The sequence below is a fragment of the Prionailurus bengalensis genome, chromosome E3 (genome assembly GCF_016509475.1).
Source record: "Prionailurus bengalensis isolate Pbe53 chromosome E3, Fcat_Pben_1.1_paternal_pri, whole genome shotgun sequence".
In the NCBI taxonomy this organism is placed as follows: domain Eukaryota; kingdom Metazoa; phylum Chordata; class Mammalia; order Carnivora; family Felidae; genus Prionailurus; species Prionailurus bengalensis.
Genome location: NC_057357.1, coordinates 14,796,333 through 14,816,361, shown reverse-complemented (window position 1 = coordinate 14,816,361; position 20,029 = coordinate 14,796,333). Strand labels below are relative to the sequence as shown.

General features: G+C 46.3%; 1 protein-coding gene across 1 annotated transcript in view; it reads right to left on the bottom strand.

Annotated features, from left to right (window-relative positions):
• Nucleotides 1-20,029, bottom strand: part of GALNT17 (polypeptide N-acetylgalactosaminyltransferase 17) — a 451,305-nt gene that overhangs the window by 279,153 nt on the left and 152,123 nt on the right. Inside the window, exon 2 of the mRNA XM_043559874.1 lies at nucleotides 9,048-9,231. Within this exon, the coding sequence (XP_043415809.1) occupies nucleotides 9,048-9,231 (184 nt within the window). The remainder of the gene's footprint in view (nucleotides 1-9,047; nucleotides 9,232-20,029) is intronic.

Sequence of the window (20,029 nt, the reverse complement as noted above, 5' to 3'; positions counted from 1 at the left end):
CCATAAAAAGTATGCAAGGATCTCAGCGGTGGCTTTCATAAGCACAGCCGGATTTCTGTGCTGCTGGGTGGTACCTCCCCCCTATTACCAGATAATCAGGCAAGCAGATCGTTAATACGCCACATGATACGATATAGAACGGGAGATCTCCGCAAGGGACAGGAGTGGGGTTTTTAAAGCCTTAGCTGGCTTCTGGTGTCACCAAATGTCACCGCCTCGCGCGCACACACGTTGTCACGTGACGAACGAAGCTGGCACATTCGTCTCGTGGTTGCCTCGAGAAATCCCCCCCCCCGAAGGGAAAACGCGGACAAACAAAACTACCGTCTGTGATGCAAAACACGAGCCTTTGCAGGGCTCTCTCACGGTTAACGAAATCACTTCACGCGGGCTCCCAAGCTAGAAACTTCTGACTGTGCCCACTTCATCCATATCCAATTAATGGCCTCATCTGACCGATTCCCAGAAAGTTTTTCTCGAATCTGCCCGCCCGCTCCATCCCTGCCTAGTTCTTGGTTTGCTACAGAGAAACCATTTCCATAAAAATAGTATGAGAATAATAAAACTCTATTATTAGAGGGACAATATCCTCCCCATTGGATAAGGCCTAGCACTCGGTTGGCACTCCACAAATGGGTGGATGAAGAAAAGACTAAATATATTCAGCCAACCTGCGCCCAGCCCCCATCTGCTGCAACCTATCCTACGCATTCCTGCCAGAGTTAATCATTATCAAATCAAAAAAAAAAGGGATTGCACCAAGAGTACCATCTTGCCTCACGCCCTTCGCCGGCATCCACTGACCACGATAAAGTCCCCGCTGGAACCCAGGCTGGCACGTAAGTGCCACAATCTGGCCACCTGCCTCCCCTCCCACTTCTCTTTCCGCAATTCACTCTCGAAACTCTGTTCCAGCCCAAAGTGGATGTGCTGTTCCCCGCACCAAGAACTTGCCCAGTCCTCTGGCCCAGGCTGTTTTCACTTAAATGCCCTGCCTTCTCTTTGGAGGAAAAACTCCCCTCTGGCCAGTATGACCAAGGCTACCTTTGCACTGCTCTCTGACTCCTGCGAACATCCATCTGCCTCCCCACGCTCTCGGATTTCCGAGAGGGCCTGGCTCCTCTCCGTGCTGCCAGCACAGTGCCCGGCAGATTGACTGGAGACTTCCATCAAAAGCCATTTTGGGGGCGCCTGGGTGGCTCCGTCAGTTAAGCATCCGACTTCAGCTCAGGTCATGATCTCGCGGTTCATGAGTTCGAGCCCGCGTCGGGCTCTGTGCTGACAGCTCGCAGCCTGGAGCCTGCTTCGGATTCTGTGTCTCCCCCTCTCTCGGCCCCTCCCCCACTCATGCTACTGTCTCTCTCGCTCGCTCAGAAATAAACATTAAAAATTGTTTAAAAAGCATTTTTAATAGCTTTTTTGAAAGAAGAAAGAAAAAAAAAACCATGAGGCCAAAGGAACAGTGTACAACTTAGAAAAGAAGCCCACATATATGAAACATACAAACTGCATTAAACATAGCACCTCCAAACAAGAGTGATTTACAAGTTTTTTGGCAAAAGCTGCTTTGAAAAGAAACGGACAGCCATTTTACACAAAAGATACATACCTGGTACCATAGTCTCAAATAAACCCTAGGTGGATAAAAGAGCTAAACAGAAGAGTCACGGAAAAGCAACATGAACAGAATAGAATATTTATTAAGTGTTTCCAAGGGATGGTATCTTTCTCGGCTTCAAAGCAGTGAAGAAATGAAATTGGCAAGATTGACAGTTTGGGATTCATACAGATTTAAACTATCTGTCCTGTGGAAGAAAGAAAAAAAAAACCACACAGAATTGAAATGAAACGGAAAACAACATTTTGGAAGCCATTTGCGTGCAACAGAAACAAACGGTTAATCCCACCACTATCTAAAACTTCCTTTACATTTATAAGAAAAACAAATTTCTTAAGCATGGCATGAGAATAAAACAGTAAGAATCAAAGCAACATAAGCTTCTGTACAAAATCTCAGTTGAAACCTGCTGATTTAAATCCCCCACACTCGGGAGGACTTCACAAAAAGGATCTTGCCCATCAGGGGATACTTTCTCCTGGGCTCGGACTGCATGGGAGGAAGGAAACTACCCCGGCCCCAGACACCTGCCTCCCCTCCAGTGACCACGATAAAGTCCCCGCTGGAACCCAGGCAGGCACTTAAGTCCCTCACAATCTGGCCACCTGCCTCCCCTCCAATTTCTCTTTCCGCAGTTCACTCTCGAAGCTCTGTTCCAGCCCAAAGTGGACGTGCTGTTCCCCGCACCCTCAAATCCAAGAACCTGCCCAGTCCTCTGGCCCAGGCTGTCTTCTCTTAAATGCCCCGCGGCACCCCCAGGGCTCAGATGTCAGAGCTTCTACAGGTAAATCCTTTGCCGCTCTTGGATGGCAACGGTTAATCCGCAATTTAGCAAAGGTTAAGTTGGTAACTTTTGCCGTGGAACCCAGAATTTATTTGCAGTGGTACCTCTGGTTTCCCTATAGGGCCCATGAGCAATCCCTCAAGTTGGCATTCCACCTTCCAATTCGGCTTCCAGATAGCTGCCAGAACGATCTAAAAAAGGCAAATGTGGTCACGTCACCGAACCTATCTCTTCCTTTCTTCTCCCATACTTTCGCCCTGCCTAGCCTGCGCTGAATGTTTTCCGGGTGTAGATTACACTGAATGCTTCATTAAACTTTCATTTTATGAAAATCAAACCTATACAGTCCCGTCTCCTTTCTGTAATCTCCATGTACCTAAACAACAATGATGACACTACTATTTCTTCATGTTTAAATTTTATATCTTTTCAATTGATTTTCTGTTTCTGCAGATGGAGACTGAATGGCCTGATACACCCCACGCCCCCACACACATTTTGCCCCCCTCCTTCTCCTAACACAGCTATACCATAATTTACGGGTAAGTGAATATCCAGCGTTTACATTTGCGTGACTATATTGTCCGCAGCTGAGCCAGAGTGTATATACAATTAAAGTTCCTTTCTTAAGAAACTCTTGCTCCCCCCGCCGCGTGGCTAACAATTGCTTTGCTTTGTCAGAAGTTTGGTTTTTTTTTTTTTTTTTTGCCTTCTGTTTCTATCACTAATTCAGTCCCAAACTTTTGAAAAGAATGGTTAAAAAAAAAATCTTGCGAAGACAAGAAATACAAAAATAAACACGTGGGACTCCATCAAACTAAAAAGCTTCTGCTCAGCAAAAACCAAAACAAAACAAAGCAAAACACCACCCACAAAATGAAAAGGCAGCCTATTGAATGGGAGAAGATATTTGCAAATCATATATCTGAGAAGGGATTAATATTGAAATGTACTACAACTCAATAGCACAAACACCCATAAACAATCCAATCAGAAAATGGGCAGAAAAGCTGAACAGACATTGTGCCCAAGAAGGCATACAGGGGGCCGAAAGGCACATGGAAAAATGCTCCCCATCACTCATCATAAAGGAAATGCAAATCCAAACCGCAAGATAATACCTCACACGTGGCTAATATCAAAAAGACAAGAGTAAGTTTTGGCGAGAATGTGGAGAAAAGGGAATATCCCTATGCACCGTTGGCGGGAATGTAAATTGGTGGAAAAGAGCACGGAGGTTCCTCAAAAAAACAAAGAACAGAACTACCGTAAGACCCAGCAAATCCACTTTTGGATATTTATCCGAAAAAAGAAATGAAAACACGAATTCAAAAAGATGCCTTCACCTCCATGTTCCCGGCAGTATTATTTACAGTAGTCAAGATACAGAAGCACTGTAAGCATCCATCAGTGGATGAATGGATAAAGAAAATGTCTCTCTCTCTCTCTCTCTCTCCCACACACACACACACACACACACACACGACTACCATTCAGCCATGAAAAAGAATGAAATCTTGCCATTTGTGACAACATGGGTGGACCTGGAGGGCACATTAGGCTAAGTGAAATAATTTGGAAGAAGACAAGCACTGGGTGATTTCACATATATGTGGAATCTGAAAACAAGCTCATTGACAGAAGAGACCGGTAGTTGCCAGAGGCAGGCGGGTGGGTGAACGAGTCAAAAGGAAGAAACCGCCAGTAATAAAGTAAGTCCTGGGGATGTAATGTACGGCGTGGTGACTACAGTTAGTAATAGTGTATTCATATGTGAAAGTTGCTGAGACAGATCTCAAAAGAAAAAACAACCTGTTACCGATGTGCAGACGTTAACTACACCGGTCAGACTTGCCGCGGTCTGTTCACAACGTACACACGCGTCATTATGCTGCACACCTGAAACTAATATAATGTATGTCAATTGCCTCAACAATAATAGCAATCATCATCATCATCATCATCATCATTCTTAATGTAGTCAAACACATTAGGTAATCAAATAATTCTGTCCCCTGGCCTCCCTTGGAGACATACCGCCTACAGCCCTCCATCCTCCTGTTCCGATGCGGAACGCCTGCTCTCTTGGCCGGCCACACAGCTGTCACCCTGAAATGTGACTCTGGAACATTCCTTCATCGGCTTCCCGGGATCTGCCTTTAGTACCCTCCTGTCTCTTCAATACTATCACCACTCTCTTTCTCACTTTACTCCCTTGTTTTACTGGAGCATCTCCTTGAGACGCTTGCTGAAAACAGATGCAGGGAAGGGGGCCATTGCGGAGACCCTACAGAAATGCAGTACGTTTACTCTGGGCTCCCTCTTGGCACAAAGAATTCAATGGCTGACCACGGAATTTGAGGTCGAAAGCAGTGTTTTCAACTCCTCTCCTGGAGTGCAGCGTTGCTACTGTGCAATCCAATACGAACGATTTATTTGATCCACATTTCCTCTCTGAAAGCTTTTAGGACTCTCTCCTCCTCCAAGCTGTTCGGAAATTTTACATTGACATATTTTTTTTAATTTGAAGATCTCACTGGCTTTATTAAATGATTCATTCATGAATCAGGCAGCATCCCAGCTAGAAAACAGAGGGGTGATCTAAGAAGTTGTGCAAAAACATTCACATGCCGTGATGTGGGTTTAATTTTTCTTTTCAGTGATTCCACAGACATGGGGTGGGACCTTCTAACCTGAAAGCTTATGAACTACAGTCCTGGAAAATTATGCTACATCATTAATCTGACCATTTTCTTCTGTTTTTTTTTTTTAATGTTGATGTTTGAGAGAGAGAGAGCGAGAGAGAGAGAGAGAGAGAGGGAGAGAAGAGCATGAGTGGGGGGAAGGGCAGAGAGAGAGGGAGACACAGAATTCCAAGCAGGCTCCAGGCTCTGAGCTGTCAGCATGCAGCCTGATGCAGGGGGCTCGAACTCATGAACTGTGAGATCATGACCTGAGCTGAAGTCAGATGCTTCACTGACTGAGCCACCCAGGCACCCCTAATCTGACCATTGTCTTCTGTTTTCCCTGTTCTCTTTCCAATATTCCTATTATTTAATGTCTAACCGGCTGGTCTGCCAGAAGTTTCTCTCAATGCTATCTTCCACTCTTTTAGTGAATTATTTATTTCCACCTTATTTTTAACTTCCCAGGCTTCTCTGTTATTCTCCAATTATGACTTTACCATAGCACTAGGTCTTGTTCCGTGAATAAAACAAGACATTCCACGATTTGAGCCACCAATTCGAGTTTTCAAGTTTATAGTCTCTTCCTCTTCCAGACGCCTTTTCTATTGTTGTTGCTGTTGTTAAGGCCTTTTGTAACGGAGACTCTCCAGAGACGTCCAGGGATCCTGGCTCTCCTTTCTTATTTCAGACACTGACAGCTATGTGTAGACAAATGGAGCTTTACAACAGGCACGCTTTACTACTAAGTGAGCTGAACTCTGGGGCGCCTGGGTGGCTCAGTGGGTTAAGTGCCTTACGTCAGGTCAGCTCATGATCTCACGGCTCCTGGGTTCGAACCCCATATGGGGCTCTGTGCTGACAGCTCAGAGCCTGGAGCCTGCTTCACATTCTGTCTCTCTCTCTCTCTCTCTCTCTCTCTCTCTCTGCCCCTCCCCTGCTTGTGCTCTGTGTCTCTCTTTCTCAAAAATAAATAAACATTAACTTTCTTGTTTTTAAAAATTGAGCTGAACTCAGAAACTTGGGGAGGGGAGCCAACTATCGTATCGGTCAGCCTGTTTCTTAGCCTGGTTTCCTGAGAATAGATGCTTCAAACTGTACTCATTTACAGGGGTGTGAAAGTCTGCGGGGGGCAATTAATGATGCTGAGGGTGTCCCTAAATGGTATGTGGCCCTATCCTCTGTCCTAGTCTATATCTTATGAGTTCAAGCCCAGAGTTCACCTTTTCTGGAGAGTAGATCTCCCATATTCTTCCAGGCAGGGAAGGGCAGAACCTGGCTGTGTGGTGTGGGGGAAAGAATCTGGGGATACAGCTTCAACCCCTGTTTTCCAATCTACCTCCCAGCCATCAGAAGTACCCAGGGCCTCCAAAGCCTGAGTCTCTGGGGTTCTGAGATGTGACTGGGCTGCATTCTTCAGCTCTTCCCACCCCACCGCACCATATGCAGGAGGCGGGGTCCCAGCCTCATCCAGCTTTCTGTCAGTGACCACTCACCCCTCCTCTTTCGATCTTCCAAAACTGTGTCGGTGTTTCTTCCTTGACGTCATCCCCTAACGTGCTCTGTTGTCCCTTGTAGATTACCATCCTCTCCAGTTCTTTCCGATCATCTTAGTAAATAAAGTTCCAGGAGGGGCCAGATGCAGGTCGTATGTTCAAAACACCATGCTAAGTTAACAGAGCGCAAATGAGCTACGCGTTCCCCCACCCCCACCCCCCGAGCTCGCCATGTTTTTCTTTGTGCCCCCAACTCTGCTGTTGTTCCGGTGCCTGGTCCATCCGTATCTTTCTCCCTTTGACCCTTCATGGGGTGAAAGGGTTGAGATGAAGTTCAGGCATCACGCTGTGTACATCGCTGGCTTGACACACACCACACAGACCACAATGTGCCAAATCAATCTGCCTACAAGTTTGCCTCCATCCCCAGAGAAGAAGTAAGTAGGCAAGGACTGTGTCTTTGCCGATATTCTGTCTCTAATATGGGGAAAACCATCTGGCACATAATAGGTGCTCACTAATATCTGTTCAACTGACCCACTTCCAGCAAGCTCCACGTTGGAAACATTTTCATTTCCAAAGGAGTGGAAAAAAAAAAAAACAACAACCCACATTGCTCTGTTTATTTGCCAACATCCAAATAAGAAAGGCTAATCAGAGAGCACCAGGAAATGAAAACAGCCAGATGTGTTTGAGAGCAAAAGTCCAGGAACACAAAATAGCTTCCAACAGGGGTGATGTATGTTTTCTTAGCGATTCAAAATGAATATATGTTTATTAGGCAGAGAGAGAGAGATTTAACAGGCTTCTCGGCTAATGCTGCAATTTTAAATCCATTTAAGATAATTTTCTTTATCTTGAATCTATTTCTCTCAGTAACCAGGATACTTAACTGATTTGTACAAAATCCATTTGAAAAAGGAATAATCTACTCTAAGCAAGGACACACTCTAAATGGGAAAAAGGAGACACTACAAATCTAACAGAAAACAAAGAACCCGTTAAGCCAACGTGGACGCCTGCCTAGAAAATAGGTTTTCCTCCAGCATCTTGATTCTATGACCAACCCCTCTTCTCCATCTCCCAAGGAGAAAACAAATGTTTCCTGAATCTGAGCCCGCAGAACAAAGGCCTTTCAAGAGACAATGAAGATGCAAACCACTTGTTTAAAAGGTAAGACTCAATCAAAACAGTAGAAGTTGAAACAATCATGGAACATACTTTCTCACCCATCAGCTTGGCAAAGCGTCTTTGAAAGGCGAGTATCCAGTCTGGGAAGGGACGGGTACTACTCCAACTGGAGTGAGGATTGCCATAAACTTTCTAGAGGACAAGATCCCAAAATGTATCACCAGTCTCCAAATGTAGTCCTATGATATGCTACAAGGATTATACTTTTAAGAAGTGTGGATTGAGAAAATAAATACCAAATCACGACACATAAAGATTTGAGTGCGCAGACATCCATCAAATTGTTATTTATGAAACTGGTATTTATGGAAAACTGACAATAAACCAAATTTCCGAAAATGGAAATAATGATGATCATAATGAAGCATAATTAATAACATCAGAGAGTGCTCATGAAATAATATTAAGTGAAAAAAGGACACAAACAATATATCACATAATCATAAATCTGTATAGAAGGCAGACTCAAAGGCAATATACTAATATTTGACAAATTGCAGTCTCTAGGTAGAAATCATGGCGATTTTTGTTTTTGACTTAAAACCGAAGGGTTTTTTTTTGTTTTTTTTTTTAATTTTTTTTTTCAACGTTTATTTATTTTTGGGACAGAGAGAGACAGAGCATGAACGGGGGAGGGACAGAGAGAGAGGGAGACACAGAATCGGAAACAGGCTCCAGGCTCTGAGCCATCAGCCCAGAGCCCGACGCGGGGCTCGAACTCACGGACCGCGAGATGGTGACCTGGCTGAAGTCGGACGCTTAACCGACTGCGCCACGCAGGCGCCCCAAAACCGAAGGTTTTAAGGTTGAGGACCTTCCTATATGTTTCTCGGTTCCTTTTATAAAAATTTAAATACTTTATCGGGGGCACCTGGGTGGCTCAGTTGGTTAAGCATCTGACTTCAACTCAGGTCACGATCTTGAGGTTCACGAGATCATCGGGCCCTCTGCTGTCGGTGCGGAGCTCGCTTTGGATCCTCTGTCCCCCGCCCCCACCCCCTCCCACCTGTCCTCACTCTCTCTCTCTCAAAAATAAACATTAAAAAAAAAAAAACAAGTAAGCAAACAATAATTATAAATTATTTTTTAAAATGTAAATACTTTAGATCATATTTCATGGTCAACAGTACTTGGTCTGTTGACTGTGAAGGAGACTGAGTGAGATCAAAGCTCCTCTGCTAGTTACAAACAACATGAGAACATGTCACAGACTCGGGTCTACACCCAACCCTATGACGTGGCAAGTCGCTCTGAATGACCCAACCAGAACTTACTTGGTGGGACGATAATCCGGAATGGAACGATCCAGTGAAATTTTTTCACTGAGGTAGGAATTGTAGCCATACTTCTCATGGGGTCCCTTGGCTTTTTCTTCTTCGGCCGGGGAAAGGGTAGCGGGAAGGCCCCCTTTGCCCCGTCCACCATAACCTTCGATGAGCCCAAGGGATTTGGATAAGCCTAGAAAAAGGAGGGAAAAAGAATTATTTGAAAACCACCACATCAGGACACGTCAGTCAAACTGAGCTATGGCTTTGATGGAAATTCTACCATTACCTGTCGCAGAGAAATTTACGTCCCCAATTTATCAATCCAGGACTGTGCCCTGAACGCATTCATATTGAGAGGAAGTTCAGGGCAACTGGGAGTTCTGGGGTTGAGTCTAATTCCCAAGAAGAAGCCTCTCCCTCCTTTGGGGAACAGACTGGATGGAGGTCTACAAAAGGGAAGAGATCATCTAAACTGGGAGCAACGCAGACCGAGAAGGACACACACAATGGGACAGAACTGAGGCTCAGCCAGGCCAGCTTTCCTTTCTCCGTGGGACAATTACAAGGCTCCATATTCCACGAGATACGCGTACAACACAGAATGAGAACAGCCAGTAACAGGGAACGGCCAACCCCGCAGGTGTTTTTGCTTCATTTGAACAGAGAATGACATACAGATTGATTTTATCATGAGTTTAAAGTGTGTAACAACCTGACACAGTTCTTTACCTAATGGTTTTATTTAAATTTCATCTAAATGGCAAAAGGAAATACAGAATGTTTGAGAACAAATCATAGACAGAAAAACCCCATAAGGGTGATAACTGTGCCAAGCAGAGTAGGAGGCCTCTGTAACAAGCCTCACTGAGCAATTGGAAGTTCCCAGAATGGTGGCAGCTTTATACCTACTGTTCCATTATACGATAAACAGCTTGATGGGCAATTTTGAAATCCAAGAGTTACGGGAGGTTTTACTTCAGGCCTAGAAAACTTTTGTTGTTAAGAGCTCTCATTCCCTTTTGCCATTTCAAATATTCAAGCCACTCAGCATACACTCAGGCATGCTCGCGGGCATGCGTGCGCGCACACACACACACACACACACACCACTGTATCCGTAAGAATCCCATTGCTGCCTCTGGCAGGAAGAGCACAGAGGAGAGATGTCAACCGTGCCCTCAGCTTTCATGATGGGCGGCCCATAAAGCTGAGGAGGATTTGAACCTCCCAGGAAGGCATCCCCAGACCAGTCAAAGGCCAACAAATCTGCTCCGGTCACAGAACGGGGCTCCGTCTCGTAATGGCAAGACTTTCCTGCTTCTCTGAAAACAGAAATGCATTTTCGGTTGAGTAGGAGGCCTCTGTAACAAGCCTCACTGTAAAAAGCAGAGGTCGAGCAAGCATCTCAGACGTGGTCGCAGGTGAACATCATTTTTCTACCTGAGAATCCTTTCCACTGTCCGCTATGACCTCCAGGCACCCTGACATCTTTCCTGCCTGCCATCATCCCAACAGAGGGGCCATCAACAGAGAACGAGATCATTCCAACACTTCCCATGGACTTCCTGATCTTTGAATTATCTTTCCACCCACCATCTGTGTGCCACTAACGTTCCAATAACCTCACCTTCACAATGTTCGAAAATCTCTAAGAATGCTTCCCACGTCAAGTACGAACACCTGTGCTGGGTTTAAAACTCACTCATCGTAGAACATTCCTAGTAGGGATGTGAGGCGGCACAGCTACTTTGGAAACCGGTCGGGCAGTTCTTCAAAACGCTAGAGCATCATTTGACCACGTGACCCAGCAATTCCTAGGTACGGACCGAAGAAAAATGAAAAGATACGCCCTTGCAAAAACTTGGACGGAAATGTTCATAGGGGCATTATTCCCCTATGTCTGTCCCCATGTCTATCGACTGATGCATGAACACCCAAAATGCAGAACCACACCATGAGATACTATTAAGCAATAAAAAAGGAAGGAAATAGCGATGCACACTACAACACGGATGAACTTTGAAAACATCATGCCAAGTAAACAATGCTGGTCAGGAACGACCCATGTAGGTATGATTCTGTTCATATGAAATGTACAGAACAGGCAAATCCCCAGAGATCTGTTTCAGGCTGAGGGCGTTGTGGTAGGCAACGGGGAGTGACTGCTAAGGTACGTGGGCTGTCTTTTTGGGTGGGGATGATGTTCTGGAGTTAGATTGTGGTGATATTTGCGCACACTTGAGAATATACTAGAAGCCACAAAACTGTACCCCGTTAAGTGGATGAAGGATATGGTATGCGAAAAATATCTCAATAAAGCTATAAGAGAAAACCCACTCTGTGATAGGCGATTCTGTTTCCAACAAGATGGAAGGCTAAAACAACATGAAAAGTCTCCCGTAATATACCTAGAAATGCCGAATAAAACCCTTTGAAGAATATTTTAGATGCGGGGCGCCTGGGTGGCTCTGTCGGTTAGGCATCCAACTTCAGCTCAGGTCATGATCTCACGATTCGCGAGTCAGAGCCCCGCGTCGGGCTCTGTGCTGACAGCTCGGAGCCTGGAGCCTGCTTCGGAGTCTGTGTCTCCCTCGCTCTCTGCCCCTCCCCCGCTCACACTCTGCCTCTGTCTCTCTCAAAAAGAAATAAAACGTGAAAACAAAATTTAAAGAGTATTGTAGGTGCATCGCTGAGCTTGCAGGAAAGAAAAGCGAACTCCCGGAGGGAAGTCACAATCAGAGCTGAGGCTGTACCTGCTGAGATCGAGAGTAGGATGGACTGCTCCCTAACTAAAGATGTCTTGTAGAGCTCTAACCCGCACGGGATATGAGACCTTTTGTACGCCTTAAACGTTTCATCATTTTTAACTATGGAGTTGCCGGGTTGAGTAGTGGACCCCTGAACTGTGAATATGACTTTATTTGGAAATAGGGACACTGCATGTGTCAACACACTAAGACCCTCGGTATCCTCAAGAGAAGAGAGACACAGACACAGAAGGAAGAAGGCCATCGGACAAAAGATGCAGATATTGGAGGATGCAAATGTAAGCCAGGGAATGTCAAGGATTGCTAGCAACTCCCAGAAGCTAGGAAGAAGCAAAGGATTCAGAGGGCTGGCCAACACCTCGATATCAAACTTCTAGCCTCCAAGAGTATGAGAGAGGAAATTTCTGTGGTTTTTAGGCCACCGAGATGGCAGTCACTTGTTACAGCAACGTCACGAAACTAATGCAATGAATATCAAAAAACCTCCGGGGACACCTGGGTGGTTCAGTTGGTTGAGCGTCCGACTTCAGCTCGGGTCACGATCTCGCGGTTCTTGAGTTTGAGCCCTGTGTCAGCTCTGTGCTGACAGCTCAGAGCCCGGAGCCTGCTTCGGATTCTGTGTCTCCCTCTCTCTCTCTCTGCTCCTTCCCCGCTCACGCTCTGTTTGTCTCTCTCAAAAATAAATAAACATTAAAAAATCTTTTAAAAAACTTGTAGGATAGTGCTAAAGCAATACTTGGAAAGAACTATATAACCTTAAATGCATATATGGGGGGGGTAGACTGATAATTAATGTGGTAAGCATCTAACCTGAGGAGTTAGGAAAATAGAGGCAACCCAAAGAAAGCAATAATAAACAAAAGAACAGAAATAAATGACTGCACGCACACAAAAGAAAGACAGCAAGGAAGGAAGGAAAAAGTGGAAGGGAGGCATGGAGAGAGGAAAGGAGGGAAAGAGGAAGGAAGGAAGAAAGGGAAGAGGGGGAGAGAGTGGCAGAGGGAGGGGAAAGGGAAAAACTAAAAGAAAAGAAAAGGTGGGGAGAGTAACTTCAGCAAGACTAGATCAGGATAGATAATGGATGGATGGATCGATCGATTGATCAATCACTCAGTCAACTGAGAGATAGATAGATAAATGGATAGATAGATAGATGGATGGATAGATAGATGGATAGATAGATGGATGGATGGATGGATGGATGGATAGATAGATGGATAGATGGATGGATGGATGGATGGATGGATGGATAGATAGATGGATAGATGGATGGATGGATGGATGGATGGATAGATAGATGGATAGATGGATGGATGGATGGATGGATGGATAGATAGATGGATAGATGGATGGATGGATAGATAGATGGATGGATGGATGGATGGATGGATGGATGGATAAATGGATGGATAGATAGATAGATAGATAGATAGATAGATAGATAGATAGAAGGCACATGTACCCTTCACAGAAGATTTATCTATTCATCACAGTAGACGCAGAGCCTAGAGTCACCTTTAGGGGCCCAGGAAAATGTTTAAATTTCTTTTAAAATCAAAACAACATAGTCATAAAATAGAATTTCTGATACCATTTTTAATGGAGGAAGAAACTCACGAAGGCCAAAGCACCTAGAGCCCACAAAAGTCATTTTGTGGCCTTTATTCCCTTGAGGTTAGAGTCTTATCTATAAGTGACGGGGCCTAAAGCATAGACAAGCTAAGTAACAAGACTAAGGCATAACTTACAAACTTCTCCTAGAAGGTGGATCGCACAAGGACAGACCCCAGTCACGAGCAGTAGGGCCAGCTACCATGGACAGAGGGGCATTTTCCGCGTGCCGGGCGCCCCGCTAAGTGCTTTTACATGTACTGTACCACAATCTCTAGACAACTGCATGAGGAAGGTATTATTTAGATCTCTGTTTGACAAAGGAGGTCACTGAGTCTGAGAATGGAGGAACTTTGTCAAAGTTCCATAGTTGGTAATGGAAGGCAGACTGGGCTTCTGGATACAGTTAGAGATCCAAAGGAAGGCAAAACCCGGCCTCTGCGACAAAGAAGGAGACCAGTTCCAGGGCTCTTGCAGCAGCAGACAAGAGACGGCGGGACCTCGTTTTATGGCAGTGGTGACAGCGATCAAAAGGAGAGGAAAGATTTGGGAGATCTTTAAGAGATCCCATCACAGGGCAGGAGACAGCAAGTGTTAGCGCGGGAAAGCGTGGGAAGGAGTGAGTGAGCCCAGCTTCCGGTGCAGGAACCGGGCAGTCACACCACTCACAAAGATGAGCCCCGTACTGCGTTTGCGGTCTCTGGGGCACCCGAGGGACATTCAGATAGACTCAGATGTCCCGTGTGGAGCTGAAACATAGGACCAGGGAAGTGCAGGTGGCAGACAAACCCAAGATATGAACCTGGAAGCCGCCAGCACGATAGGACAGAGGGCAGGGGGGGAAAGGCTGGGGGCAGCTATCAAGCAGCAAGAAGGAGAAAGACAGATGATGCTCAAGAACTTCACGATATCTAGAGGAGGAATTGCATCCTTCAAAACTTATATCTTCACCACTCTATATGCTACTGAAGGTACGCTCCAAGTTCAAGACTTCAAGGAACCCAGACTTAATGGAATGGAGAAAGATCCCAGTACGGACCACGTCGTTAAGCTGCTTGCTTGTCTCCATAGATCCATTCGACCACCCTCCCTCCACCTATTAATGATCACTGCTTTGACTTTAATATTTGCAATGGTTTTACATCCATTTCTGCATTAACCAGGCAAGGTTGGTGTTACCAGGATCCCTTGACAGGTGAACAAATGGAATATCTGAAGGATTAATTATTTGACCTTCCTAAGTAATGGAGCCTCCAACACACACACACACACGAATGTTCCATCCAGGAAATTCTTTGGGAAGAAACAACCCACCATGGGAAAGCATGATGGTGGCAAAATAATGTCAGGAACTCATTAAAAGGAATACCGCACAGCTATGAACATGCACGGATAAATAGATGAATCTCAGACACTCAGTGAAAAGCAAGTGAAAAGCAAACATGAAAAGTGCCTATGGGGGCTCCTGGGTGGCCACGTCAGTTGAGCGTCCGACAGCAGCTTTGGGTCATTGGTCTCACGGTTCGTGAGTTTGAGCCCCCGCACCGGCTCTGCGCTCACAGAGAGGAGCCTGCTTCGGATCCTCCGTCTCCCTCTCTCCCTGCCCCTCCTAACCACGCTCTCTCTCCCTCTCAGAAGTAAATAAATGTTAAAAAAAAAAAAAAAACGAGAATTAAAAATAAATTTTAAAAACGCATAGAATTTCAAGGTTTCAAAAGCTAATCAAAACACAGTTCGAAGCTGTAAACTTATTTCGCGAGACTAGAAACAGCCGCAAAAAAGAGACGGGGTCCTCACTGGGTAACGCACACAAAGGGCCTCAGAGGGCCTGGTAACGCCCCGCTGGGAAGCGGCTAGTATTCATTACAGAATTATTACCTGACGTATACGTGATGTAGATAACGGATGACGTCATGCATAATAAAAAAGATGGTGAAGGGACTACTTCAGGGGAGTTTTTTTTTTTTTCCTCCTTGTTTTGTGCACTTTTGCCCATTCACCCTGGATTTTCCCTCCCGCTCACTAGGCCACCAGCTCGGCCTTTCATGGCTTTTCCTGCCAGCACGGAGCCCAAGGGTCAAGGAGGGAGATGACTGGAATGGGGCACGACTGACCGTCAATCTAACCGAGCAGCTTCAATGGAAAACATCTGATTCTTCCTCTTACGTCATCCGGGTGGTTTGGTTAGCGCATCTTTTTCTTCCCCTGATGATAAGGCATTTCTTTTGTCCATTAAATGCCACCTCCGAGCTAAAATGCATCCCAGCTGTGTTTGCCCCGCATCGTCCATGGCCAGCCTTTCCCAAACAGGCAGAAGGGCCAGGGAAGGAATTCATTTTTGAAATGGCACAGGAATTAAGACTAGGAATGCATGTTAATCCCACCAAGAACACAAAGGGAACGACACTTCCCGGCGAAGTCTTTTTCCCCCCTTCCTGTGGCTTTATTTCTCCCATTGTGAAAGGCACCCACTTAGCAGCCTCAAAAAAGATCATTTTTCACGGTGCGGTGTGACAACTACGAATTATATATTTTGTGGTCCGTGCGCTCCCATTTTCCCCCCAATTTAATCTGCCAGAAAGGTTCAACAAAGCAGCAAAAATCTTCACTGGCATTTTCATGTGCCTACTTAGCAGGCCCCGGAACGCAGTGGCAAAGATAAATAAGAATTCAAGATCACCGACAAGGCTCGAGTCGGTCCTCACTTAGCCAGGAAAGGTGAGCACTGGAGCAAGGAGGGATGACTCCGTGCATCTGGGAACCTTCTCTTCTGAAAGTGCCTTTGCGATCTGGCCAGAAACAGTTACGGCCGCCGCCGACCACAGTGAGCTTGTAGGCACAGAAGTGCCGATGAGCAAAGGGAAGAAGAAGAGAAGAGGGACAGAGGGGTGGGAATAGAGTCGCTGCCTGGCACTCGGCCTGGGAAGACTCATCATTCCCTCCTCCGGGCCCTGCCTTCTGAGTTATTTCAGCTGAAGTCTGCAGAGTCAAGCTAAAGATAAAGGGAGGAAGAGCCAGTTGAGGTCAACCATCCCCCAGCACTTCTACCAAATAATCTTCACGTTTCTCTCCAGATCCACCGTCCACCCTCTTTCCCTGCTTCCTATCCCGGGAGACAGACCGACAGAGACAGCATCAGGGATTCCCCTGCCCTATGGCTTTGGGCCGGAGTCCACCAACAGACACGATGGATGGAAAGAGAGAGAGGTTGGGGTACGTACTCCCCGGCTCCCTCCCAACGGGACAGTGGTTGGATAGAGGCTGCTTTCTCTATGCCGCTGTTGCTACAGGGCAGCCCTGTCCTAGGGTTACCCCCGGGGTTATAGCTAACCCTGTGTTCTGTGAACCGCTCCCTCCTCTCCCCCCCTGCAGGGTTTGGCAGGCCAACAGCTTTCTCCTCTGTGGCGATCCCTAGGTGAGTCAGCATCCCTTGTCAATCTTGTGGATCTCTGAAACTTGGTAAATATTTTGCTAAACTCTCTTCAATCCCTCTTCTGGGTGTGCCATCTGTTTCCTGCTGGGATACGGACAGATAGAGCCTCCCACCTATCCCCGGGGGGTGGCATCTCCCGCGGTGCCACATCTTGGCACTCCCCTGAAGGGCAGGGATGTAGTCACCCCAGTGCCCTGACAACCGGGGAGGTCTTAAAAACTGTCGCGTATACGGATGAGTAGAGAAAGATCTGGAGATTCAACTCAGAGCCATTTGTGATAAAGTGAATACTTGATGTCAAGAAAGAACTTAACTACGTGTCCATGAGATAACGTCTACTAAGTGAAGAACAATTAAAGCTACTTATTACAGGGGCACCTGGGTGGCTCAGTCGGTTAAGCGTCCGACTCTTAATTTCAGCTCAGGTCACGATCTCACGGTTCGTGAGTTCGAGCCCTGTATCAGGTTCTGTGGTGAAGCCTGCTTGGGATTCTCTCTCTCCCTCTCTCTGCCCCTCCCCTACTTGAGCTCTCTCTCTCAAAAGTAAATAAATAAACATTTTAAAAAGACTACATATTACAGTTGTATATACAGTCATAAAGAAGAGAGTCTAGGGGCGCCTGGGTGGCTCGGTCGGTTAAGCATCCGACGTCGGCTCAGGTCTTGATCTCGCGGTCCGTGGGTTCGAGCCCCGCGTTGAGCTCTGTGCTGACAGCTCAGAGTCTGGAGCCTGCTTCGGACTCTGTGTCCCCCTCTCTCTCTGCCCCTCCCCTGCTCACGCTCTCTTTCTCTCAAGAATAAATAAACATTAAAAAATTAAAAACAAAAAAAGAGAGTCCACGCTGATGCATGTCACAGGGAAGTCGAGCCTGAGAAAGGCCATTGAGTTGGCCGTGGAAAGGGCCCTGGTGCCCTTGAAGACTGGCACACCCGGGAAGCAGGCACCTCCAGGGCAGAGAAGAAAGGGGGCAGGAGGCAATTTCCCTCCTCAGTCGGGACCCCTGAGCTGGAGCCATGTGGAGAGCCATGAGCCAAGAGCTCCCGGTGTTTCGCATTCTAGCGATAACCCACTAGAATATATCATGTAAAAAGAATGATATTTATTAAAACGACAAATATGACCATACATCTGGAAATAACTGTAACCAATAGGGAGAAAATTATAAAATTCTTTTTTTTTTTTAATTTTTTTTTTCAACGTTTATTTATTTTTGGGACAGAGAGAGACAGAGCATGAGCAGGGGAGGGGCAGAGAGAGAGGGAGACACAGAATCGGAAACAGGCTCCAGGCTCTGAGCCATCAGCCCAGAGCCTGACGCGGGGCTCGAACTCACGGACCGCGAGATCGTGACCTGGCTGAAGTCGGACGCTTAACCGACTGCGCCACCCAGGCGCCCCTATAAAATTCTAATAAAGGGAATAAAACGAGACATATCTAACTTGGCAGAGAGACGTGCTTTGGAATTAGAAGGTGCGATGCCGTGAAGACATAAATTTCTCCCCTTTAATGTAGAGGGAACGGAAACTCCAAAATTACCCCAGCAGAACACAGAGGTAAGAAAACTTAGATTTTTTCTGTTTTAAGAAGAAAAGTGGGAGGGGTGGCCCTATCCAATATTAAGTCAGCAAATAAAAGCAGTAAGAATTCAAGTGGCAGGGTCACCGGGAGGAAATTCTACATATCCACGGGGAAGCGAGCCTCTGAATATTGGATAGTCATCCCATCTTCCAAACATTAAGCCATAAAAATAACCCCGACTTTTGAAATTTGAGAAATTCCCTTCTAGTGCACTTGGGTCAACACCTAACTTGTGGATGACAGAGAAGCCCTGCCCATCTCGCACGGAGCGCGGGGATCCGGAGTTGCAGAGACCCGACGACCGCTCGGAAAAACTCAATCGCTCGGCCCACGTCCGTCTTGGGTTAGGCCCAAGCCACAAAGGCTCCATGGTGGCAGCAAAAATAAAGAGCCACGGCTGTAAATCGAGTCCGAGCCGCCTTCCTACCTCCCCCCGTACGACGGAGGACATAATTTTCTCCAGGGTTACAGCTTAAACTCACGAGTTTACAGGTAACCAGCATTATTCTTCCAGAAGTAGGGATACGGCACTCACAACAGACACACAAACTCCAGGACGGATGGAGTCTGCAGCGAAATACGGTCTGGTGCCTTGTCAACTCGTAAAGCTCCCCAACATCCACGGCACGTGCGTGCCTGTTCACGCACACACACACGCCAGCCAACGGTGCCACGCGGCCCAGTTGGGTGAGCGCGTGCGAGGGGGGTCTCTGCAGAGGCTCGGCGCCTCCTGAAGGTCACGGAGTCTCAGGGAGCTCCTCTGCGATGCTACGGCATTTGGAAGTTGTAAACCTTACAATCGGGACGTTGCAGCCATAAACTTCATAGTAAGCAATAATTCCAGGCATATTCCCGGCCAACTTCTCAACAGGGACCACCCCTCAGAAACGCATGAAGAGGGGGCCACGGAGGGGCTTAAAACACACGGAAAATCTCTAATAATTAAGACAGCGAGACAATGGAACAAGAAATGATAGGCCCATGAGCGGAATGGAAAAGCTAGCCCAGAAACATTGTCAAAAGAGAGAGAGAGGAGAGTACCATCTGGGACACAAATATTAGTGATAACTACTCAGATTGACAAATGTCCTTTAGATGCAAAGCACCATACTGTACTAAGCATTTCAATTCTCAGTATACAATACTTATGTGAAACAAATATGCTAATCGTATCTGTGTTATATATATATAAATATTTTTTTTTCTTTTTTTTAAGTAGGCTTCACGTCCAGAATGGAGCCCGACGTGGGGCTTGAACTCACTACCATGCGATCAAGACATGAGCCGAGATCAAGAGTCGGACGCTAAACTGACTGAGCCACCCAGGCGCCCCATCGCATACGCATATTATTTCTAATTCATTACTCCAACGACTCTCGGGACTCACTCTTGCGTATCTCTTGACCCTGTTCCTCCTCTGCATCCCTGGATTCAAGCCCAAGTCCTCGAGTTATTGCAGTCAACTCCTAACCCAGTCCTCAGAGGGAGACTAAGCCAGGGTGTGAGGCACACCAGGCTGATCACTGCCTGCTTAAAATTCATCAGTGCGTTCCTGCTGCTACGGGAAAAATCCAAACTCTCCATGTAATGTACAAAG